Here is a 25389-nt window from a genome sequence, read left to right on the forward strand (position 1 = left end):
ATTACTTTAAAAAATTAGCAGTTTTTTTCGACTTTTCTATTCTAAATTGTTCAAGGAAAAAAGTTTTAAGTGTTTTTTACTATTTTATTTATTTATTGTCAGTTTTTAAGTTGTAAGGACATTTATACTTTGCATGGATGAAGTTTTGACTGACATCTGTTCGGCTTCTGCGGTAAACACGTCACGTGCGGTGACGTAATTGTGAAATCCTATTTTTTAGTTTAAAAAGAAAATGATACTTGCTACAAATTCGAAATTGCAAAAAAAATACTATAAAATATCGTAGAGTTTCATGCTTTAGCTATGCCGAAAACAGGAAGCAATAATATTTTGTCCAGGCCAACTTGTTTGTTTAACTTTAATTACTACGGAAACTTGGCAACCACTTTATAAGTAGTTGTACCGCCATCTGGTGGTGGTCAAACAAAAACGCGCGTGGCGGCTCGATTTGTCAACTATTGGCCTAAATCCAAAATACGAATTCGTGATGTGATCAACAGGTTGTTTGAAAAACTTCCTGAGTTATATGTATAAATTTTTCATTTGTTAAACCAGTATATTGATATAAAATTTTTGCATTGAAATTCCCAATCGTTGTGAGAGGATATTCTTCTTCTATTTTTCTTCGTTTTATGTCGATTTAATTGTTGAACTAAGTTTGTTTCTATCGGCTTCAGGGTTTTTTCGTAATCGGGTCTTCCCAGGTAAGTTTCAGAACAACTTTGTACCTGAAAATTTTCTGTTATTGCTCATATTATATCACTGTCACATGTACAGTGTATATTTGGAATGATTTTTAGGGTTATTTTCCTTTGTAAAATATTTTTGCTAACATGTGATCTGATTATTAAAAAAAATAATATTTTGACCTAGGTAAAATATATTGAATCTAATGATCGATTAATTTGAAATCTAATAATTGATTTAATATATTTCGAGACATATTTAAGTAAATATTTAAACAATATAATAATTCTTATATCTACTTATATTTTTAATACTTCGATGTTTTTGTATTAATACTAAATTTGATTTGGCCCTATTTCATGTGTTGCGAAATCAGAACGAATTTTTTAATGTTTCGTCTGTTTAAAATATTTTTCTGAGCCGTAAAAAGCTATTAATTTATAATGAAAAATGGTAAAAGAATTTAAAATGGATGAAATATTATAGAATTTAATTAGATTTGGATTCAAAAAAATATGTGTGATTTTCGAGTAATAAGTTTATTTTTTGCAACTTCTTGCATAAAATATTCCTGTTGATTTAATAATAAATAAATAAATTAGTTAAAGGGAGTTAATAATTGAAGTTGCAGAGAATAAAGTTTTTGATGAATTTTTGAGTTGATAAATTATTTTATTTTTGTTTCATTTTTACTTGTAGTTTTTTCAATACTAAAAATTTACCATGGGAAGAAAAAAAAATTTGATATTATATCTAAGAACTTCATTTCACTGATATATGCATGAGTAAAGTTTTCGATCTCTGTTATGGTAATCAGACAATTACTTGGGAATTAAAAACTTGTACATCTTCCTCTAGGTATTTTTGTAAATTTTTATGCTGGCATGTTTGTAAAGTTGGAAGAAAACTGATTGTAAAATTTTTAATTAAAATGGATATTTCTGTTTTTGAGCTATCTAATTGTTTTGTTGGATAGTTTTTTGCTGAACAAATTTTGATAATTATATTTGGAGATTCCATTTAATTGCATATATTGTGCTTTAGTTTTGGGACCCCTGTATTTGTCTTAATTGCATGCAAGTCCTTTAAAAAAAATTTCGTTTATGTAATGTTTTAAGAAACTAGATTAAGTTTAAAATGATATTGATTGCTTCATTTTAAACCTATTTTTAAATAGTAAATCAAAAAGTTCATGATGATTTAATCAACAAATTATACGGTGTGGAATAAAAGTAACTTTACTTCAAGCATTCTTCAATTGAAGTTAACATTCTTATTGAAGTTTCTTGTTTTATTTTCAATTTTACTTTGTACTTTCTCTTTACCTTTAATATATTTCTTTAAATTTATTTTATATGATCTGAAATTATAATTTTTGTTTTTAACAAAATTTACTCTTTGATTCTTAAGAAATCTTTCTATTTGATAATTTAAAAAAAAAAAAAAAAATCCTTTTTTTATTATTTTTATTTGACCATGTATAGGTTTTTAGTTTTAACTCTGGATTTTATCATTTAACCATTGAGTATTCTTTCTGTAGTTTAATTATATTTGCTAAAATTGAATTTAGTTTTATATTTAAGAACCAGAAGAGATATTTCAGCATATTATTTAAAGAGAATTTTAAAATTATTTTTGAGTATTTTCTGTTGAAATCATTTAAATATAATTCATGAATTATTGGTGGATGTATATCAAAGTTCTTATCATTCACGAGTCATGAAAATAAATAGTTAGGTCATAAATTTCCACATACAGAAGGACAACTCAAACTGACGATATGGAAAAACTATAGGTTGTACTATTCTGCATGTTAAATTGTTTTGAATGTATTCTTTATTTTTTTAAAACAATAATTGGTATATTTGTATAAAATTAAACTTCTATAATTCTTTTTTGCATACAAACTTTGGGCCTTATTATTTTAAGAAATGTAATTTTCTTAAAGTTTCTAATTTAAATTTTGTTTTTTAAGCATTAAAGAAAGTTAGAATTTTTTCTTAGAATTTTTTTTTCTGTAATCCTAAGAGATGCGAAAGAACATATTAGTAAATCTATGATGATTAGCACTAAATCTACTGCAAACGGTTAACTGATTATTTTCAAATGGCAGTTCTAATGTCAGTGAAATGCAAATGCCTTTAGTGTTAAGCAAATCAATTCTGTCTATTGACTATTCATTTGAATTCTTTTAAGCTGTAGAACTATAAAATTTCTTCAGTCTGAAAAATTCTCTGAGAATTTAGCACTATAGAAATAATTTTTTCTTGATAAAAGTTGGTTATTTTTTTATGAGCAAATGAAAAGAAACGTGGGTCATTTCTTTTTCCTTCAGTTTTGAAACTTATTTTAAGTTTAGCTTAAAAACTATCTAATAATCTATTATATTTCATTTTTTATTGTTTTATATTCTTAAAAAATAATTTTGTAAATATTTCCATTTTGCGCATTTTAATTTATAAATTGATATTAAGATGAATTTAAATCTATCTATTAGAGAGATTTAATAATGCATATTGTCCTGCAGTTTTTAAACTAGTCGAAATTGCTTAAGACTTCTGGTCGATTTAGCTTTTAATGTTGAACATTTTCTAATAGCATATTTTAAAATATTTATAATACACTGAAATTAAAACTCACAATTTTTTATTTGATTAATTTAAATGAAGTTACAGTTCCTATAATTTGTCTGTTAAATCGTAAAATAAGTATGTTTTGTTGTGGTTTATTATTTTTGAAAGAATATATAATCTTTGAATAAGAATAATATAAATATGTTTTTCATTTGAAATCTGTAGTTATTTAGATGCAGAAAACTTTTAAAATTACTTTTGTCACTTAAGAAAATAAAAAGTGTGTATTTTAATTGCCATCCCAATAGTTTTTAATTTTTTGTGTGTTTGTGTAAATATTTTAGATTGAAATTTATTAATTCTTTTCACAAATGCTGTATGCTTTATTTATTCAAAACAGTATATTATATTTTCTTTATTGATTCTCTCATGAAAGAAAACAATTTTCATATTATAAGACTCGCCATTTCCATTTTATTTCACTTTTCACTAGAAGGACGTTTAATTTTCTGAACAATTGGACTCTCATGAGAATTTGTCCTCAAAATTTGTATAAGTTCTAAAATTATAGTTAGGTGCATTTTTTTTTACTTCGAATTTCATGCTTTTATAGTTAGCAATTTTGATTTTGCTAAATGGTCTGATTTTGATTCATATCTTTTTGTTTTTCTGATTTGTATTAAATGGTTGTTTTACATGTCGTCTTTATTTAAGCCATTAATTCATCCCTTTTTACATCATTTTGAAACAGGTATCTGAAAAGTTGCAGTTTGCAAACTAAAATGGCACCTATCCCTTTATTAATGCATTTTCAAAGGCATGATACAATGCCTTTGCAATATCGATACTTTTATCATATCCTCCTAATGATCGATGAAAATTCTTGTCATTTCTTGAAGTGCTCCTGTAATTAAAATAATAATAATAATAATTCTTAATTTTTTTTAAAAAACATACAAAATTTTAAATTTTTACTACACACACTAGCAATTTTTATTCATTTTTGAGTCAATTTATATTTAGAAACTCTTATATGTGCATATATTTGACTTAGAATTTTGGAATTTTTAAAACTGAGCAAATAAGATCTGCACAAATGTTATTTGCACTAACCAAAAGCAGTTCTATGAGTTTTAATAGATTTTAATAAAATGTTTAAATGAATTCAAATAAGATGTAATTAAAATGTTGTTTGCGCTAAATAGCATTGCCTATATATAGTCTCAAATTTTTATTATAAACAAGTACTAAATCTTCATATCTGAAAATAAAATGGATTTTTAAAGTTAAGAGATATTTATTTACAGTACTTTTGATTGTAAAATATTATTGGAAATGGAATAAAATTCTTTTGTTAATTTTTAATTAATGGTTAACTGGTATCTAAGATATCTTCAAAAGATTGGGGTTCTTTAGTAAAGAAATAGAAATAGTTCTCCTCTTTATAAAGTCATTAGAAGACTTCTCTTTTTAAAGTACCTGTGGGGTTATGTATTCTATTTCTCCCTTCACAGAAAGATAAGATAGTTATTAATTCATTTCTTAAGGTTTGCATCTATAGTGTTATTAGAAACCTAAAGGATTTATCCTCTGAGGGTAAGGAAATCTAACTTATTAGTATAACCTTGTATTTAAGTGTAAAAAACAATTTAAAGAACTTTTAAAACTACAAAGAATGATGCTCGTACAATTTTAAAATATTGGTGTAAATTAAAATTTAAAAAACAAATAAAAAAAAACCAGGCAGAATATAGTAGATTTTTCAGTGACAGTGTAACTTATTTTTGAGAATCCACTTATCCAGTGCTTCAACAGAGTTTGTAGTTTTCCTAATCTTCTGGAACTTCATATTTTAAATACTGGCATTGTTAACAACATATTAACTAGTATTGTTGTCTAATTATATATTTTAATTACTGTTTTCTCTTGACTATTTATAATAATGGCCTTTTTTTACAGAACCTATTCTTTATGTTTATTTAGTCCCATTTTTTGATGGAGATTTTTTGTATTGGCTTGAAAAAAGGCTAAATTTATAGCCTTGAAGGCTACCGAAATTAAAGTCTAATAATAGACTACTCATTTGAAATGAGGAAGGGAAAACATCTCTGAATTTCAGCAGTTTATTTTCTAACTTTTATTTAGGTATTTCATACTAATTTTAAAGCAACTGCTAAGTTTATACATTAAAGTGTTTTTTTTAAATTAGACTAATATAAAATGATAAAATATTTTTTCAGATTGTTATAAATGCATAAGTCTTTTGTTATATAGATTAATCACCAATAATTAATTTCTTTTCAGGCCTACTTTTGTCAGTTTTTTTTTTTTTTTTACTAAAACTAGCCCCCCCCCATTTTCTTAATTTTGTTATTCAGCATTACAATGCATAAGTATAAGGTTTCCTTAATTTCTTACTTTCTCCTGTAACATGTTAAGAAAAACTAATGTTGTAAGTTGAGTATTAGAAACTTAATATGGTTTAACCAACATAATTGTAGTGTTTCTACTGTTGTTATTTGGGTACGAAAAAGTATGAAATAAGGCTATATATTTAAATTTGAGATATAAAGCCTATTGTAATTTAAATTTCCAATTTAATTTTATTTAAACTACCCTGCATTGTGATTCATGTTTATATCTACCATTTTCGTTGTTTTTCAATTCTTAATTAATTTTATAATAATGTTACTAAATACAATAATATTTATTTATTTCCTTTTAATTTGAAAGAAAATGTTTTTAATCATTTTTTATGAAACCAATAACTTTTTTAAATGATTAATTTTAATAAAAAATAGTACATAGCTATTTTTTTCTAATATTCATTCTTATAAATTAATGCAACTTTTCCCTGGAAAAAAATTGTAATGGAGGGGGAAATTAGCTGTTGGAAATTGGATAGATTTGTTGTTTGATGCTATTTTTCATAAATATGTTAGTAGATGTAAAGCATAAAATTGCAGCAATAACTTGATGAATGTTAGTTATTTGTCTATCCTAGTTTTAATAAAAGCATTTTGAACAAAGAGATTCTCTCAAATAAGTTAGATAATTGAATGGATGTTTATGTGTTTTAAGAAAAATGAATCGTTTATTATGCATTGAAGCTTTTTGTGTTTGTAATTTATCTTCTGAATTAATTATATTTTGAAATCGAACATTTCAAAAAAGTATTGTAACATTTTTTTTATTATTATGTGGGAAATTTGAATATTATTGTTAAAGTTTCCTTTTATGTAAAGTTTATTTTTCTAAAGTTTCCTGTATTTTCTTTGAATAAAATTTTCGTCCACTCCATTCCGTCGTTAAAATTTGAATGCTATCATTACGTGATGATATGTTGCAAAGCAGATATTGTTCCGGAAGGTCGGCATTTAGTTTGTCGTTTATTTAAAAGGGTAGGCAGAAGTGACCTTGTCTGGTTTATTTGCTTCTTTTTTCATGAGATAAATCTTCATATAATCAACATAAAAGTAGTTGACAGAACTTAAAAAGCTGCGAAGTTTTTATGTTGGCTAACTGTCATTTTATTCTTTCTCGTGTACGAAATAATGAAGAAATATTATAATCGTCAAAATATTTGAATTGGAGCTATTGACGAATTTCCGCTTTTCAGCCCTCCCTGTGTTCGAAAATCTCAGGGTGTCATTGTATCTGTCAGTCTCTCTGTAAATACTATAACTCAAAAAACGCTTTGAACTAGACAGATGAAGTTTGGTATATAGACTGAGGACTAAATTTTGAACGAAATCCAGTTTCAGGAAGTCAGGCTGTCGATTGCAAGTTAACTACAAAATATAAAGAGCTTGGTACATAAAATTTGGTTACACAGGTGTAGCATCTAAAATATAAATTAGTATCTAGTTTTGAAACAAATCTGTGAAAGGCTTGTGCATCTGTTGATATGTTCCTTTTCATGTATGTAAGTACGAAAATTCGTGAACGGAATGACTTAAATGAATGAAATGAATTCTATCTTGTAACTACAACTGTAGTTTCCTGTCAGATTTCGGTTTTATTCCGTCAGGAAAAAAAGGTGTTCAAAATATATATTCTCATGATAAATTCAGTAAAATTGTTCGATTCATGTCAATTATCCATCTTCCGCAACTATTTTTCGTTAGTACCAGGCAAAATATTTGTGACTTTATCTAAGATCCATAATTTTATGCCAAGGAAAGGGGAATAAAACCTTAATTGGAGAGTATGCGAGGAATTTACTTGCCATCATTTACTTGCGTTCTAGGCCCAGCCCACTTGAATCATTAGTAATTGTACATATCATCTTCGAATTATTGATTGAGTCCTACTAAATTCGCTATTTTTCCGCTCTTCAAAACATGTGTTTCGAAATAAAAGCGTTGATAAAACCAACTATTTGCTTAGAGTAAGTAATCACTCAGAATAAACTTTGTGGTTTGTGAGATATCTTAGTGGTAATATCTGGGCGTCTGTATTCGGTGCAGGATGACACCAACAAAATGACGCCACGATGAGTATTGCGGTATGTGTCGTTGCCAGCATATCAGTGAAGATGTCGGTATACCAATCTGAACTAGAGTTTTCATTATCGATTGCGTCAACTACTGCATGACTTCTATTTATTTTATGTCAGCGTGAATGAAAATCGTGTTCTTCTGTGGAAAGCAATTAATACAAATGCAGTTTCGGTAAATTACTATTTTATATATTGATGAGAGAAAAGATTTTGTTGGAAGATGGGTAAAACGTATGGGTGATTTTTTTTTTTAACCAGTTGAATTAGTTTATTTGCATTCAATTTTTTTTCAGAGGATAAAAGCATAAAATTATGAAATGGTAAATGAGCTTCTAAAGCATTTATAAACATTTTTAAATGAAGGGGAAGAAATGAGAACGAGAGAGATTAGTTGTGAAATATTAAATAGAACAGGGATTTTTAAACTCAGTTGCTGAAAATTTATTTATTTGGAGTAGCATTCTTCTGCCAGATTCTGCATCCTTTTTGAAAAAAAATCTGCTCAAGAAAATTATCTTGAAAAATTTTATTAAAATTTCGTTAAATTTTGAAATATTACTTTTTCAGTTATTAATATTTAATACTTTATTTATTCGTTTATTTTTGAACTTCGCTGGGCACGAAAAGTTTGAGTCATTTGTTTGCTAACTTAATTAAATCAGTAGCTTGTTTGCGACAAAGCGATTATAGAATAAATGCTTTGTTCGCATTGGTTTTGAATTTCTTTATTAGTCATAAAACTTGCATTAAAAAGCTGTTGTGAATAAATTTTTTAAAAGTGTTAAATTAATCATTTTAAAAGTTTGGTAGAATAGTGTACTGTGAACAAGGGTGTTATTGATGATTGAAATGCCAGAAAAATCGAATATTACCGCTAATGTAGCATACGTGTCAGTACTTTTTTCATTTCCATGTCAGATTTAGGGTAATAAAGTAAACCCGCTTCTTAAAATTGATTTGAACGTTTATGTCCCTATATGTCTCCATCCAGAAATTTATTTTTAGTTTTTTGAACCGAATATAATAGGGTGAAAGGGATTCCCTTGCGCCGTTTTTCTCGCACTGTCACTACTATCGTAGCGTACTTGGGGATGCACAATCCATCATTTTTTTAAAGGAGCACATTATTAGAATTTTTTTTTAGTATGAAAGTGTGAGCTTGTAACAAGACAATCGTTATTTCCCAGTCCTTGCGCTGCAACTTCAACGTAATTATTGAAAAACACTATTCAGCATGATGAATACTGAATCCACTGTTCGTCTGTGAAGTAAATTCCATCTACTTAACTGTTCCTCTCGTTTTGATAACTCAAGAAGACGGATGTTCCGAATAGATTCAGTACTCATCTTTCACACATCACGTCTTGCATCGTTACCTTTACCTCCATTACTGACTGCCCCTCGCACTCCTCCCGATTTCAGCGCGGGTCATTTCCTTTTTCGTCAATAAAGTTTATGTTCTTTTCCATTATTACTTTCTTTTCTTCCCTTTCCTCTTCTCGTGATGAGTTTTTTTTCTTTTTCAACGATCGCGTCGTCTATCGCGTTGGCCCATCTACTTTGGCCTTGAAAACGGAGGCGAGTCAACTTCGTGGTCGCACTTGTTGCTTTTGTGTTTTTGTTTCCCGGAGACAGCTTGGTTTTTCGGAGATTTCGACCCAAGTTAGTGCAGTTTTGAGTCGCGTCGGTCATTTTTTTTTTATTTCTGTTTTTGAAATTTATTTTTTTCGGAAATTTTAAAGTCGGTCGTTGAACTATTTAATTAGTTTAGAGAATTAAAGAAACTTTATCTTAATTTGGATATTATATCAACGGCATTTTTTTAAAACTTTTTTTTTGTAATGCCGTTCTGCTATTTCTACAAAGTAATGGGGTTAGTTAGTTTGTTATTTCTAAGATTTCTATGATCTTTTTAAGCATGAGAAGCTATGGAAAAAGCCACTCATCGGCATGATTATTTTCTTTCGATTTAAAAAAAAAATAAAGGGAGAGAGTGAGAGGATTTTTATCCAATGTCTATTAACCCCCCATTGGATCCCAAGTTTATTTTTAATGTGGTGGAATCGCTCTATTGATAAATGGAAACAATAAAAGTATTCTTCAATTATTTTTTAGATTTTGTTACGTAACGAAGGTGATCATTTTAAGTACATAGTCTTCAGTTTTAAAGATTTATAGTTGTGAGAATCGGATTTTTTATCATTAGTGTTTGAATATTTTAGTTTACTTTTTTTTGTATGACATTGCAGTAAATCCTCATATTCAATAAAAATATCTTTAAATTACAATTGATCAGTGTTGTATTATTACAGTTTTCAACTGTAGTATTAGAAAAACAATGTAAAATTATTAGCAGTTGATTAGCATTTTCTTTTTCATTTTAAAGACCTTTTGTTCATGAATATTTATAACATATATTATTATACAAAATATATGTATCCCCCCCCCCTTATAATTTGAATTCTTCAATTCTGTTCTGATAAAAAAAAAAAATCCTTTTGTGGTAGATTATACCACCAAAGGATATTAGCTATTGTGATAACTTATGTTTGCAAGGTATAGCAAGCTACAATGATTGGGAGAATATGTGTTCCTATGCATCTTAAGATTGCAGAAAAGTCTATATACATCAAAATATGTTTTTTTTTTTTTTTTTTTTTTCCCAAAATAAAGTTTTCTACTACATTGACATGGATTTTAAATGCTTAAAACTAAATTTTACTGCAATATGCTTTTTCATGATGCTTAAGTTTCATATATTCAAGATTATTTAACTGGAAGCAATATATTGTGTAACATTACCTATAATATTGAATCAACAGTTAATGTAGGTATTTCATATATTTTGATAAAGTTATCTAAAACATTAAAAAATTTTATTTTGTGAAATTGAAACATCAAATATCATTTGTTATTAATATATTTTTATTACACATGATATTTGTTTATTGAACATAATAATGTATTTGTATTATCATATTATATATGTATTAAAAGATATTTATATTTCTTCTAGGGTGAATTAGAAATCGACAGTGAGATTATTTTTCAGTTGGCTGCATTAGTCATTCAAGCAAATTATGGGGATTTTACAGAGTGAGTGTAGTAATAAATTTTGATTTTTTTAAATATTGACTTGAAACTAGTAATAATACTATGAAATCCCAACTAGCTGGCCTAATATCGAAAAGGAATTTGCAGAATTATTGAAAAATTAAAAATCTCTAGGTGGATCGAAATTCTGTATAACTACTATGCTTATGCCTTTCAAAACATCTTTTTGTACTAAAACCTATTCCTAACCATGTTTATATTCTTGATTGATGTACAGTAATGACACTTGATTGTATATCTCATATAGAGTTTTGGAAAATGTGTAATTTATTTATATAATAAGCAATTTTGTTTTATTTTATATAAAAACATTAAGAAAATAGATTGATTTCAAATTTATTTAATATTAAAAATTTTAACAAGTTTTAAAACTAAGTTGCTCAATTTGCACATGATCTGTTTGAATTAAATCTGATGTATGTTAGTTATAGTATTTTTATCTTTAAATGTAAGAGATCATCAAAGAATTTTTGTTGATTGAACTTATATTTTATCTAAAAAAAACTGAAGGGTGAATTTAATTTTATAAAATTTTGATTAATAAGGACAAATTTAATATTTTTATCTTCTTATACTAATCGGGTATTACAATGTAATTGTTTAATTTCTTGAATTTCTGTTTTTGAGATTTGTATATTTATTTGTTCTGTTTATCATTTAATGACTTTCTTACTTAATTTAGTGAACAGACTTTCAAAACTCATTTAAAGAGATTGCCTGTGTTACCAGCTTGTACACTCAAAGAATTCCCATCAATTGCTGAATGGTAATTTTTTTAATGATTTTCTTATAATTGTTTAAACTAAATATATTTTTGTACATAGGACAGTTCTTTTTTAATAGTAGTAATTTAATTGTGAAAATAGATATGAAATCAAATAATCATTTTATGGAATATTAACTGTCATAATAATTTTAAATTATTCTTTATATTATCTTTATTTATAATAAAGAATGAATGTATGTATGTTGATGTTCTACAGGCCCTATCATTTGACATAGATCTACCAAATTTGCTATACATTTAATGTGGAGGCTAGGAATATGTGCACTTGGTACATTTTTTTTGAAGGTTTAATTAATTAAAAATTAAAAAAAGGTGTTATTTTTGGGTGATAACTTTTAAAAATATTATATTTGGGGGGGGGATACAATTTTAAAATTTTGAAAATTATCTTTTTAATGATGCTTTTTTAATAATGATGCAAATTTTTGCAATTTTTTTAAAAATGTTTTTTTTTGTGGTCTAATTTCTGATATTATTAGTTACATTTTTGCCCTGAAATTCAAATCATTTGCATTGTTTCTTCAAATATTTTATTGCATGATTTTCTTCCATTGTTGAAAGCTAAAGAAGGATTCTGTTTCATATATGTATAGTTGCATGATGTACAAGATAGTTACTAAACATTACCAATATATTCAAAAGATAGATGAACTGCCTGGTAGCATTTTTAATAGATGTATGACCTTATGGAACTGGTCTCCATTAAAAAGGTTTATGTGCATAATAATCTGAGTTTAAATTAAACAGCTAAAATAATAGTCTTTATTATCTGACAGTTCATAGGAATCATGAACATAGTTATATCTAAATGATTTATCTGAAATTTAATATAACCAATATTCCCAGAACCAACGAGTCACCTGAAATGATTGGTAATAATTGCTATAATTTGAAGAATATGATCATTGATCCCTAATATCAATCAACAGATTATACTTTCCTCAACCTTCTCATTTACATAATGCGATGCATTTTATGTTTAGTTTCTTAGTATCTGAGGAAAATCAAATATACATTTTGGATCTTTTTCTTAATGGTTAAGTCCAAAATTAGGTACACATCTGTAATTTTGGTATTAAGAACCTCTTTTCATTTAGTTCCCCCTGTTTTTAAATCATTATGTTCACATACATAAAATTACAATACAGTAGACTCTCGATTATTCGCGGGCGAGTTATCCGCGCCTGCCGCACAAAGTTTTTTTTTACTTCCAAGCAAAGAGAAAATGCTTCCAAAGCAAGAAGCAAACACAAATGACTGATTTCTTCAAAAAGGTGTAGTTTTACAGTTATGCTTTTGTAATTACATAATACATTACAGTATTAAAACAGTACATATATATTAATTTTTCTGTGTATCCTTGACGCCTCTCGTAAGTATAAAGCACTTTTCTGTTTTCATTAACAAAATACATTTTAGGTTAGTTTTGAGTGATATACTAAAATATTAAGCGTTAGTTAAACATTTCCTGCTGTTTATTTTACGTTTTATTGTACATAAAACGATTTTTCAAAGTTGGAATGACTGTTTTCTCTTTTGCTATACCCGTTTTTAGCTTTTTTCTGATTATCCGCGATTTTTGTTATCCGCGGCGGCCGCGCCACCCAATTCCGCGGATAATCGAGAGTGTACTGTACATCAAAAAATCGGAGATCATCATTTTTCTGAATCGGAGATTTTGAATGCAAAAACTTTTCAACATTATGAGGTCAAATTTCTTGACTAATTTAATTTATCTGTATATATCTTTTATAAAAGCATCTCGCTCTGCTTGCTTTGACTGCGCAGTGGCTGAAATTTGAAACAGCAAGTATTGTCTTATTTTTCAGAAGTTTCCCATGTTTTGAAACTTGATACATACACGAATTAGTTTTCTTGTACAAGAAATTTATCCCAATATAGCACAATTTGTTATAACGAAAAATAAAAATCCATTTTGGATGCTTTCTTTTTAATTAATTGGGGCCATAATGTGCCGGAAATATATGCAATAATGACAACTTACCCCCCCTCCCCCCTTTTTTGTATTTGAGTTATTGCATTCACAAACTAGAGAATTTACAAAATAGTCAACATGTGGATGAATTCACTATCCATTATTTGATAAAGAAAACAAACTTCAATTTTCGAACTATGTGCTAAATTTTACCCATCTGGTTTATTGCATATTTGATTTGTGATCTTGCTTACTCACTTACCAGATAGGTAAGACTTTTATAGAAAAATTGAACGCAAAATTTAGCAAATTCTATCTGTCTGATTTCTTGCATGTTTGAGTATTAGGACCACACGAAGATATCAGCTAGGCATAAATTCAATTTTTTCAGAATTATTAAAGTTTTGAGGCTGAATATTGTGGCAGTTACATTATATTCTTTTTGTATTTTATGTACAAGAAAGTCAAAAATGAGAACTTAAGTGTTTATTTACAATATTTTCTATTAGTAATAGCTAATGCTAATCAATTTTCAGTGAGGCGCAAGTACTTGACCATTATAAAGTTCTTGCTGGGCAAACCAGAGGTGCTGCTATTGTTAAGTAAGTATTCATTTTTTTTAGCTTAAAATTAAAGAAAACAGGTTAGGGTTGAAAAGTGGCATAATTTTGAAAATTTATATTTATGTATGTAAAATATGAATCTTATTCTGTATTGATTACTTTATTTTAAACTTTTTGTTAAATTTTTAGAGCTTTATTTGAATAAAGAATTAAAAATAATTTTTTTTTAAAAGAAATTAACATGAGTTGATTATTTTGTTTCTTATCTTTTTCACTTTTTAGCTACTTGAGTATTGTTGAAAGTTTACCGACTTATGGTCAACATTACTATGAAGTAAAGGTATAAAACACATTCTTAGACTTATTTCTTAAAATTTGTAATTGAAGTCAACAACAACATATAAATATATATTGTTTCTACATTTAGGATAAAGCTGGAAATCCTTGTTGGCTTAGTTTGAGCTATAGAGGGATAAGCCAGTATGATAAGAATGATCGACGCACACCTAGAAGGGTCAGTATTTTGATTTTTGAGAAATATACTACATGAAATAACTTTCTATATTTTTATTGTTTTTGTACTTTATATGATTTATGATATTTATGAAATTTTATATGAAATATGATATTTCAAATATTTTCTCATACGTATTCTTAACTGTATGTTTAGGTTTTTTTATGGAAACAATTGGAAAACTTGTATTTCCGAGATAGAAAATTTACAGTTGAAGTCCATGAAGCAAGAAGGTGATTAGTGTAGTTTTTTTTTTTCTTTTTTTTTTTCAAAATAAATTTTTGTGGTGTATTTGTATGATTGTTTCTCAAAACTTTATTTTTTCCTTTCTTTCAGAGTTGTACATACACTTAGCTCTTTCAATTTGTATGAGGATGCCATAGAAGAACCAGTTGAAGAATTTGATGATCTTTCTAATGCGATCTGTGATCCTACAACTCAGTAAGTATTTCCCTCTCATCATTTATGGAAGAAATTTTACCTCTAAAATTTGTAGATTTTTTTTTTAAAGATTTTATAATATTTTTTAATATTAAGTTTTTTTTTTTTTTTTTTGTATATGAATTGTGAACATTAATCGTATATCTAAAGCAACTTCCGTATCATCTGCTGCCTGTAATCTCTTTCCTCTCCTTCCCACTTTAAAAAGACTTCTTAGCTTTAGTATTTTTGGGTTATGGATTTTAAACTGTAGTCTGCTAGTATACTATGTGCATAGAAATGCTTGCTAATATTTTGTTCTACTTGAACCATATTTCAAGAGCTTTTTTGCATAAAACATTAGTATAAAGTGAGGTAATTTTAATGTTTTTTTGCTTATAGCTTATTATTGTTTACATTAGTTTCCTTTCATTTTTATCTAGATAATGAATGTTGTTGGAATTTCGCAAGACAAATTTTCATACAATAAAAGAATGCCTCTTTAAAGAATTCCTTTGATTCTGATATTGTTTTGTTAGTGAAATAACTTTTTGAAAATAAATTTGATTAATTTTTATGGAAATGTGTGAAGTGGTTCCTTTTTTATATAATGTAATGAATGCAATCTTATATAGAAGCTCCTATCGAATTTTGTATTGAATATAGTATTTTATTATATTATTTTTTTACATTTTAAAATTTTCCATGTTTTTTTCAGCTATATTAATCTCAGGTAGGAGTGCCTTTTTACTTTGATGTGTGTGTGTGTGTTTATATATATTATGAATGCCAAAATTATCATTATTATTATTTTAGAGTATCTGTCAGTAGAAGAACATTAGCACCTGCAAGTGTCACTGTATACGTGTGGTATGCTGCATCATCTAACATTGCAAAATGCATTTGGTCTATGGCAATTGCTCAACACCAATTTTTCTTAGATCGAAATCACAGGAAGGTAAGAGCAATGTCATTTTGTTTTGTTGGACCAAATTAGAAATAAATATTAAGTTAATAGTCAAAGAATCAAAAAGAAAGATTAATACAATGTATATTTTATATTTTATTATTATATAGATTCAGAAAAATTATATAGGTGTTTTTGCACATTGTTTACTTATGGATTGATAGCTTCTTTGTTTTGTTGGAGTATTTTTAAATATCTCTCTTAAATATTTCTTGCTGCAGGCCTTTCAAATATCTCGTATATTATTTGTTGAGATATAACACTAATTTATAACTATCTATTGAATAAGCAAATTGAATTTTTAAAATCTATTAAGCTGCCATTTTTGGTGAGAGTTTGATTGAATATAAAAACTGTGGCTGGCATGAATTTTGTAATTCTAAAATATTAATGTTAGACTATCCATTAATAATTTTAAAAACTGTGGATCCTAGTTGTAAGATCTCAGCTTTGGGGACTTGAGAGTTCCAAATTCAAAACCTTATTTTACTAAAGGTTGTTTTGTCTTATGTGGATATTTAGAGAGAGTGATTGCAACTCAACTATTTTATTACCTGACTATAACTCAAAAAGATAACATCCATTTAAAAATAATCTGTTTTAAAACATGACATTAATGGATCTAAATGTTTTTAAAATTTGTATTTTTAATGTGATATCAATATTTATCACGATATTTTTTTATATTTCAGTTTATTAAACTTGGATTTTTTAAATAATTCATTCATATATTGAAAAACATATATTTTTGTCCGATGTTTTTACTTTAAATTCTTTTTGATGTTATGTTATTTCTCAAATAGTGAATATTCCCTTGATGATAATTATGATATTGGAGAAAACTGTAGCATGATTTTTTTAAAACTAAACTTATGTAAATACTTAGTAGTTGATACTTAGTTTTCATATTTTGATGTAAAAGAAATTGATATTGAAAATATATTTTCTAAGTATACGGTAATAAAAAGGAATTCTTTAGCATTAGAAGATCTAAAATATAGAGAATGAAAAAGAAAATCGTTGGATTCCCATCTTGATTGTACTATATCATATATATAACAAAATTGAGGGAGGAAATTCAAACATTAAATTCTAAAAGGGCTCAGAAGTTGCATATTTTTGTGTATTAATCTGTGGGAAAATATTGAGGGGGAGCTATATATTGAATCTCTAGTTTGCAAAAAGGGCTTGAAATTTGAGAAAAGTGATAAAGAAGAGGGAGGGGGATCCATTTCCAAATTATACAGGTTAATATTTTTGGTTTCTAATAGAATCTAAACTTTTCCTTTTTTTTTTTTTTTTTTTTTTTTTTATATACATGACACGAGAAAAAAAATATTTTAAGTGCTAAACTTTTCAAATATTTAAAAAATAACAAAAACAAAGAAGGTTTTATCATTGTATAAATCTATGCAGTTTTTTTATTAAATGACAGACAGCTGAACAAGTTATGGATTGGGTCAGAAGAATAAAGGAATATAATTAGATGGAATAATTTAAATGCAGTCTGAAATGCTTAGCAGACAGTAATGCTAGCATTAGGGAAGTGGAAAATGAAAATTGAGCCAAAATGTCAATTTCTACATCATATATAATGCCTCATCTTTCCTGTTCTGCTCTGGGAGAATATGTAACCTGTAGTTTGCAATCTCTAAACTGTTCTAGAAGCCCACTTCCTAGAAGAGTGCTGGGAATTCAGAAAACAACATTTAATTACATATTGTATAGACAGACTGACTAAATAATCAGCATATTTAAACATTTCTTATTATTGAAATATGCCATTTCTTTTAAAAAGAATTCAAGTCCTGCAATTTTGGTTGCTAAATACCTTTCATTGTCAGCTCTGGAAACTGTCCATTTATCCTTAGATCTAATTTTCTTGTTGGTCCCATTTTTTTCTGAATTTGTTAATATTTTTATTCATATTGTCTCTTACTTTAAATTAATCTAACAATAAAAATTATTTGTTTCAGAGTGCCGGACGAATTGTACGTAGCTTGAGTCAGATAGCCTCTGAACTGAGTCGAAGCATACAATCACTCTCATCTGCCAGCTCTCAGTCAAACATCAGCCGCAGTAATAGTTCAACTAGTCTTCCCACCATTGTAATTGAAGGTATTTAAACATGTTCTTCAAATAAATTCTCTTATCTTATATTTTACTTAGAATAATATTTTCATTTTATCAGATTTGTCTTCAGCCTATTTGCAGACAAACTACAAATTAACTTTAAATTCATTCATTCATTTATTTAATAAAATCAAATTCATTTTTGGTAGACAGAATATAAAGAAAAGAGCATAGTGAAAAACCAATACGTTTGATGTTAAATGGTACTTTTTTGCAGTAGTTATTCATTTTGAAATTATTGGTTTTGTATATCCATTTACTGCATAAACTTTTGTATATACAATAAATGAATATACTTTCAAATATAATACCACATTTCAGTGCACTGCATTGGTATTGTGATTGAAAGATGAAAGAACTTGTATTTTTCAGTTGTTTTGTGTTTATTGTGTATTTAAAAAAAAATACAAATATTGAAAAACAGAAATTAAGAAAATCATTTGTTTTCTAATGTGGAAATTTCATTTTATGATATTTGCATTGTCGATTGTATAAAAATGCTATACTTCCTTAAATTTTTAAGGAGAATTAAGTGAGGAAAGCAAAGCTGCCACTATTGAAATGTTATCTGCTCTTCAATCAAGAAAAGATGCTCTTCAGGATGCTCTGAAGAAGAAGACTGAAGAACTGAAAGCTCTCTGTCTGAAAGAAGGGGTAAGTTTTATGTTTCATACTGCCCTCCCACCCTTTTTTTTTATAGAAAAAAGATTATTAAAGAATTTTTGCATTTTTTTTATAGTCAGTTTGATATAAATTTTTTTAGTAATCCTATTTTTAAATTCAATATTTTTGTTTCTAATTTGCAATTAATAACCTTTATAATTTATTTATTGACCATTGTTATAAGGAAAGAATATTTTATTATAATCTCTAGAGGAATGGTAAATCCTCTAGAGATTATATTCCTCTAGAGATTCTAACTTCCTTAAAATAATTCATTTGAAAGTTCAAAATTATTTTCCTTTTTTAAGTAATTAACATAGTTTGTTAATTCAGCATTCATTTCAAAAATTTCCCTTTGAAAATCCTATGCTACTAAATTTTATTTATTGTTACATCTTTAAAGGAAATTACTGGTGAATTGCCTCCTGAGACACCATTTCAGCCAGGAGAGGCACAACCTCAAGTGAGACGTCGGATTGGAACATCTTTTACTATAAGTGACAAAGTGTTTTATAAAGCTAAAGGAAAAGATGTGAGTTCTGTATTTTTTGTTTGAATTTTTGAAATTTGTAGCATTTTTCGTCTATATAAAAAAATATGAAAATTTTAAATTTTAAAAACGTTTTCTAAGCAAAGAAAAAAAAAGTTGAAATACATTTATAACAATAATTGTTTTTATGTATCTGACTTTTTTGTATAAGTCACTTATTTTTAGTATATTGTAAAGTTTGTAGATTATATATATATATATATATATATATATATATATATATATATATATATATATATATATATATATATATATATATATATATATAATATACACTAGCCGCCTTTGGCGACCAGCCGGTTCGCCAATTTTAATGTTCGTTAAAATTTTAATAATTAAATATTTTATGCAATTCCTACTTTAATGGCTTCTTCATCAAAATATTTTAAAACTTCAAATTTTGATATATAATTCACTCATAATATTATAAACACCTTCAGTCAAAACGTAATATGTATCTCTCTAATTTTCTGTTAGTTCCCGTAGAATTTATACTATAAATTAAAGTGGAAAGGATTAATCTGCAATTAATATAATAATATTTTTTACTGAAACAAAGTATTTTTTTGTAATATGATTACTGAAAACAGTCACTGAGCGTTTAAACTTTATGGGCACTAAAGAATATCATTCCTAATTTATGTAATATTTCAAGAATTTGTCAACAAAATATTCTCAGATTCATCATGACCAGAACGATTAATTAACAATGTTTAATTTTAAATGCATCAAACACTAAGAAAATAAAACAAATCGTTTAAAATAATCGGTTTAAAACAGGTTAAAAAAAAACTACTTAAAAAACGATGTACTTAAAACTATAAGCGTATACAAACAATATATAACTAACATAAATACAATTTAATTACAAAAACATGCAACTAACCTAAAAATAATTTAAATCATCCGTTGATAATGGTTGTCAAGTCAACAATCAGAACACAATCCGAATGCATGAATTTTCAATGCCAGTTACGGAACGCTAATGTGAGTTTTTCTACCCCAGTTGGGGTAACGCTATGCAGATTATACATTTTTAATTTCCTTTATTCTGTTTTGTTTTAATTCAAAAGTACTTAAGAATGAATCTGAAAGATCGATTGATTAACAATGTTTAATTTTAAATGCATCAAACATTAAGAAAATTAATAGAATCGTTTCAAATAATCAGCCGAAAAATCTTAAGCCTTGCCTCATGACTGTTGGGGAAAAAAAGCCGTACTCATTTGGCGGTGGGGAAAATGAAAAGATTTTTTTTTTGGCGGGAAAGTTAGTTTTTAATTAATAATTAAAATTCTAATTAAAAATTCAAAAAAAGGGCTATCCTATCTTTTAAGTTAGATCAAACTGCACACGGTGTGCAAATTTGATTAAAATCGGTTAAGTAGTTTAGGAGTCCATCGCGGACAAACAACGTGAAACGCAATTTATATATATTAAGATATATATAATGAGAGATTTTTATTGAAATCATGCTTATGCAATTTTGCATTATTTCAACTTATTCCATACTTATCTCGGAAATAATATATTGATTTCTTGGACATCTTTTAACAAATAGTTATAAAATAATCAGATAATTTATTGGTATTATTATTCATATTTAATAATATTTAAAGGCTTCATATGTATATAGATTGTTAAGCAAAAATTCACTATGTTTTATACTGTTGTTTTCTATATTACAGACCAAAGAAATTGCTGCATTCTTCTGCAATAATTCTTCATTACAGATAATTTTATCCTTCTTAAATCATATTGAAAATTAAAAAAATAAGGATTGAGAGGAAATGAATGCAAAAATTAGAAATAATTTCTAAAAGGCAATAGTAATAAATAATATGAATTCTACTTTAACAATATATTTTTCTTGCATGTTTTAACTATGTCAATCTTGATTTATAGAATGTAATTAATTTTCATTAAATGTAAAAGTAATTTGTGAGATATTTTTAAGTTTATAAAATGAAGATTTTTTTTTCATATTTGTTACAGAGAGAAACATTAAATGAGTTGGAACTTGAATATGAAATTCAAAGCAAAATTGCATCTGCTGCCTTTAAATTAGCAAATGATCATACAGCACGTAAAAGTGTCCGCAAGTTACGTAAAGTATCATATGTACAGGCTACCTCAAAGGTAATTTTTCATTTTTAAAGATATTTCTATTGTATATAGATTGTTAAGCAATAATTTTATATATATTATACTGTTGTTTTCTGACTCCATATTGTAGACCAAAGAAATTACTGCATTCTTTGGCAATGATTCTTTATTACAAATAATTTCGTCTTCCTTAAATCATTTTGAAAAGAAGAATTAGTGGTTGTTTCATTACTGCTTGAGTGTAATAGTGAAGTATCCCATAGTTGTAAATCTACTTTGGTTGTTACCCCGTTTATGATCTGATTAAATCTGGGAAATTTAAATATTAACTTACTGAAATATTTTATTTATAGTTCATGAATTTAAAACGTGTAAATTAAAAATGTCTATACCTCTAAGTAAAATTATAATTATTTTGAACACTATTCCAGGTTTTATATTTTTGATTTTTTTTATCTTTAAAAATTGTTATAGAAAGTATATCAATATATTATAAATAAATATTCCAGATTCTTAAATGTTTAAATCAGTGAATATCTGTAACATACCAAAGAATTGAATTAGTCTTTTTTTGTTTGTTCTATTCCAAGACAAGTAACTTATTAGTAAAATTACTTTCTTACATATTTCAAAATATTTTTCTGTTACAAAGATTCAATATACACACAAAAACATAAAAAAGAATGTATGGTTTGTCCATTTTAAAAGCATTTTTTCCCCTCTTCTGAGACATAGTCAAATTAATTAATTTTTTGGAGAGAAAATTGTTAACTTTTAACACGAATTTCATTTCTTTGTGAAATATTTAATAATGCTGCGTTTTTTAAAATTCAATGCTATATATTATCTTTTTATTAAATTTGCATGAATATTTTTCTTTAGTTGAGAGATATTGAAGAAAAGTTGAGCACTCTGAAAAGAGAAAAGGAGAAAAAAGAGCAAAAATCTGAAAGTAAGAAATTTATATTTTGCATGTTATAATAATAATTCATTACGACAATAAAAACTATTTTATAAAAAAAAATTATTTTAAATTGTTAATGTTGCTTAAAATTAATGCGGCAGATTTTTAAAAAAATTTACTTTTTTAAGGAAAAGTCTATTGCTTTTTGAGTGAAAGAATTGAAACTTTATAATCATATTTTCGGCCATTGAAAGATTTTGTTGTTGTTAGTATATTAAAAATTATTATTATTTATGCATAATTAAAAGGTCTTATTATTGCTGTCTTTTTAAGTTTAAACACTATTAACTCATCCTCGTTTATGTTTGAAAAAATGTTTATTTCATTTAAAATTTATATAAATAATAATTTATAGGAGATAATTTAAAGGAGAAAAGTTTAAATGCACTGGGTTTGCCATCATCTTCTTCAGAAAACTCTATAGCAGATAAGAGCAATGTTAATTCATTATGTGTAAGTGTATTATTTCTCTATCTTTTACAGTTTTTAATTGATTAGTTTGTTTGTTACATCTGTGATATGAGATATTAGAATTATTTTTACTTAATCCATTTGCTGCTTAGCTTCATTTAAAGCTTAGGCTTCAATAATAGTGATAAAAAAATGAATCGCTAAATCACACAATTAAAATATTTGGGGAGAAAATTAAAGTTCAAGGTTTTCTAAAAGAAAAATAATAAAAATTGCTAGTCATTTTAAATTGTTAAATCATTTTAAAAACTTTTTTTAGCATAAAGATGAAGATTATTATCTTAAAGCAGTTATAAATATTTTTTAAAAAGAGGAATTATTTTTGAATTACATGAATTAAAATCAAAGGTGTTGGGGGGGGGGGGAATAGAAATTCAAAATAGAGATATTTTTCTTTCAATATTTTGCTATTAGTTTATATATGTTGCTTGAAATCTATTTAGTAGTTTAGAAGCACATATTGTATTTAAAAATTAATTCATTGACAAAGCAAAAATGAAACAATGTGTGTGATTTTTCAGTTACAAAAGTTAAATATAACTATTGTATAAATGAACACTTCTATGAATTTAACAGGTTAAAGTTGTAGAAGTGTGATTTGAGAGTTGACTAGTTCTGAGAGGAAGCCGGAAATTCAAAAATTAAGGTGTTGATAAGTTTATAGAGGACTGAGGGCTAATTATTAATTATCTATTCCATTGTTCTTTATTGTTTATTTTTTAAGCATTCTTGCAATTGCTTATTGTGAATATGCATTCACTCAACATTCATTAAAATGGCATCTATCAAAGAAAAACATCATTGACATTGAATTAACATTTTAAACTATTGGAAATACTTTCTTTTTTAATTATGCTTAAATCATTTCCATCACTTTCTAAATCACAGTTATTTAAGAAAAAAGTTGAAAGTCCATCTTTTACTGTTGACAATTAATAGAACTTAGAGTAATGATGATTGTCTTCTACCTTTTTGATATTGTTGAATTAAAAAAAAAATATGGCCTATTATATGAAGCTAGTTAAAATGTATATAAAATTAAGTTCCACTACGAGGCTTAAATTCATATTTAAGGACATTTTACATTTGTGTAACATAGTAATATTTATAGATTGGTTACTAATTCTTAATTGTGTGCTGTTATATGCATAATGCAAAAATCATTCAAGGCATTTAGTCGGGTAAACCATTAAACCTTATAATACCAAATTTGGTATTATAAGGTTTAATGGTTTACTCTTTAGTCAATTACTCTTTAGATTGTAAGTGCCTAGCTAAAAGAATTTTTTTGGAAAATTTTAATTAGATTTGTAATAAAAAATTATTCAAATTTAATAACTTAAGAGCTTATTCTTACTTTAAAATTTTTACACTATATTATAATTCAAAATATTAACTTTACATTGGAACTTTTTTTTCTTTTTTATCTTTGCAACTATATTCTGTAATATTAATAAATGTTTCAAAATATATATCACAACTTTACTTTTCACTGTTATTGGGATTATACTCATGCATGTTTCAGTAATATTTGATGCAGTTTTTTTTTTGTGCATATTATTTTTGCTTTTATAAAAAATAAACTTTAAAAAATAATGTGAAATCTAAAATATTATGCTCTGTTGTGTTTTGAATTAGAAATTCAAATCCTCTTTAATACTACCTCTCATTTGTATAGATTTCTACAGTTCCTCCCTCAACATCCCTTCCTCAACTGGCTGAAGGAACCTGCTCTTCAGCACCTCCAAGTCCAGCTAAATGCCGGCAAAGGCATCAGTCTCTACAGCATGTTCCCATCATCACTGATGATGTTTATGAGGATGTCTTGCCATACAGTGTTCAAACGAGGAGAAATTCCTCTTCGTATTCTGCAGAATATGATGCCAGCAGCTGTGGTAGCAGCAGTCTTGCATCTTTAGGCATTCCTTACAGGAATCGGTAAGATTACTTGTTGAAAGTACTTTTAGAAATATGGGTGAGTGGGGAGCTAAATGTTTAGTTTCAGAATAATAAATTACCTTAAAATAAAAAATAAAAGCTGTCAAAATTTTTGGTTTACTTTGCATTGTAATATGTGTTCTGTGTTAGTTATTGTTTTCATTCATTTAATCTATAAGAAGTAAAGTATTATGTTAAATTTTGGTTTTCTGAATGTGATGAAAAAAATTAATTTGTCATTCTAATTTTTTTCCCCCCCTCTACATTGTATGACTATTGTAAAGAGACAGCTCATAAAATATCAACTCAAATCATATTTCAAAATCAATGTCTTTCAGATATCATTTAACCATAAAAGTGTAAACTTCAAATACATCTCCACTCAATATGTTGTCAATTGTGCATCTACTCGCTGTTGCTCCCATGTCATCTTTTAAAGAAATACTATATCTGTCGTTATGTGTATTATTATATAAATTAATAAGCATGTATGAATAAAGAG

The 25389-nt window shown here is 26.6% G+C and overlaps 1 protein-coding gene across 4 annotated transcripts in view; it reads left to right on the plus strand.

Annotated features, from left to right (window-relative positions):
• LOC129965838 (uncharacterized) overlaps nt 1-25389 on the plus strand; it is a 105888-nt gene that overhangs the window by 74887 nt on the left and 5612 nt on the right. For all 4 annotated transcript variants that reach the window (XM_056080056.1, XM_056080057.1, XM_056080055.1 and 1 more), the window contains exons 6-20: nt 10778-10857; nt 11558-11641; nt 14135-14200; nt 14444-14501; nt 14589-14675; nt 14832-14908; nt 15012-15116; nt 15912-16053; nt 18039-18180; nt 18719-18849; nt 19262-19390; nt 21404-21547; nt 22397-22466; nt 22834-22931; nt 24628-24887. In XM_056080056.1, the coding sequence (XP_055936031.1) occupies nt 10778-10857; nt 11558-11641; nt 14135-14200; nt 14444-14501; nt 14589-14675; nt 14832-14908; nt 15012-15116; nt 15912-16053; nt 18039-18180; nt 18719-18849; nt 19262-19390; nt 21404-21547; nt 22397-22466; nt 22834-22931; nt 24628-24887 (1673 nt within the window). The remainder of the gene's footprint in view (nt 1-10777; nt 10858-11557; nt 11642-14134; nt 14201-14443; nt 14502-14588; nt 14676-14831; nt 14909-15011; nt 15117-15911; nt 16054-18038; nt 18181-18718; nt 18850-19261; nt 19391-21403; nt 21548-22396; nt 22467-22833; nt 22932-24627; nt 24888-25389) is intronic.

Source organism: Argiope bruennichi, chromosome 4 (genome assembly GCF_947563725.1).
Source record: "Argiope bruennichi chromosome 4, qqArgBrue1.1, whole genome shotgun sequence".
Taxonomy (NCBI): domain Eukaryota; kingdom Metazoa; phylum Arthropoda; class Arachnida; order Araneae; family Araneidae; genus Argiope; species Argiope bruennichi.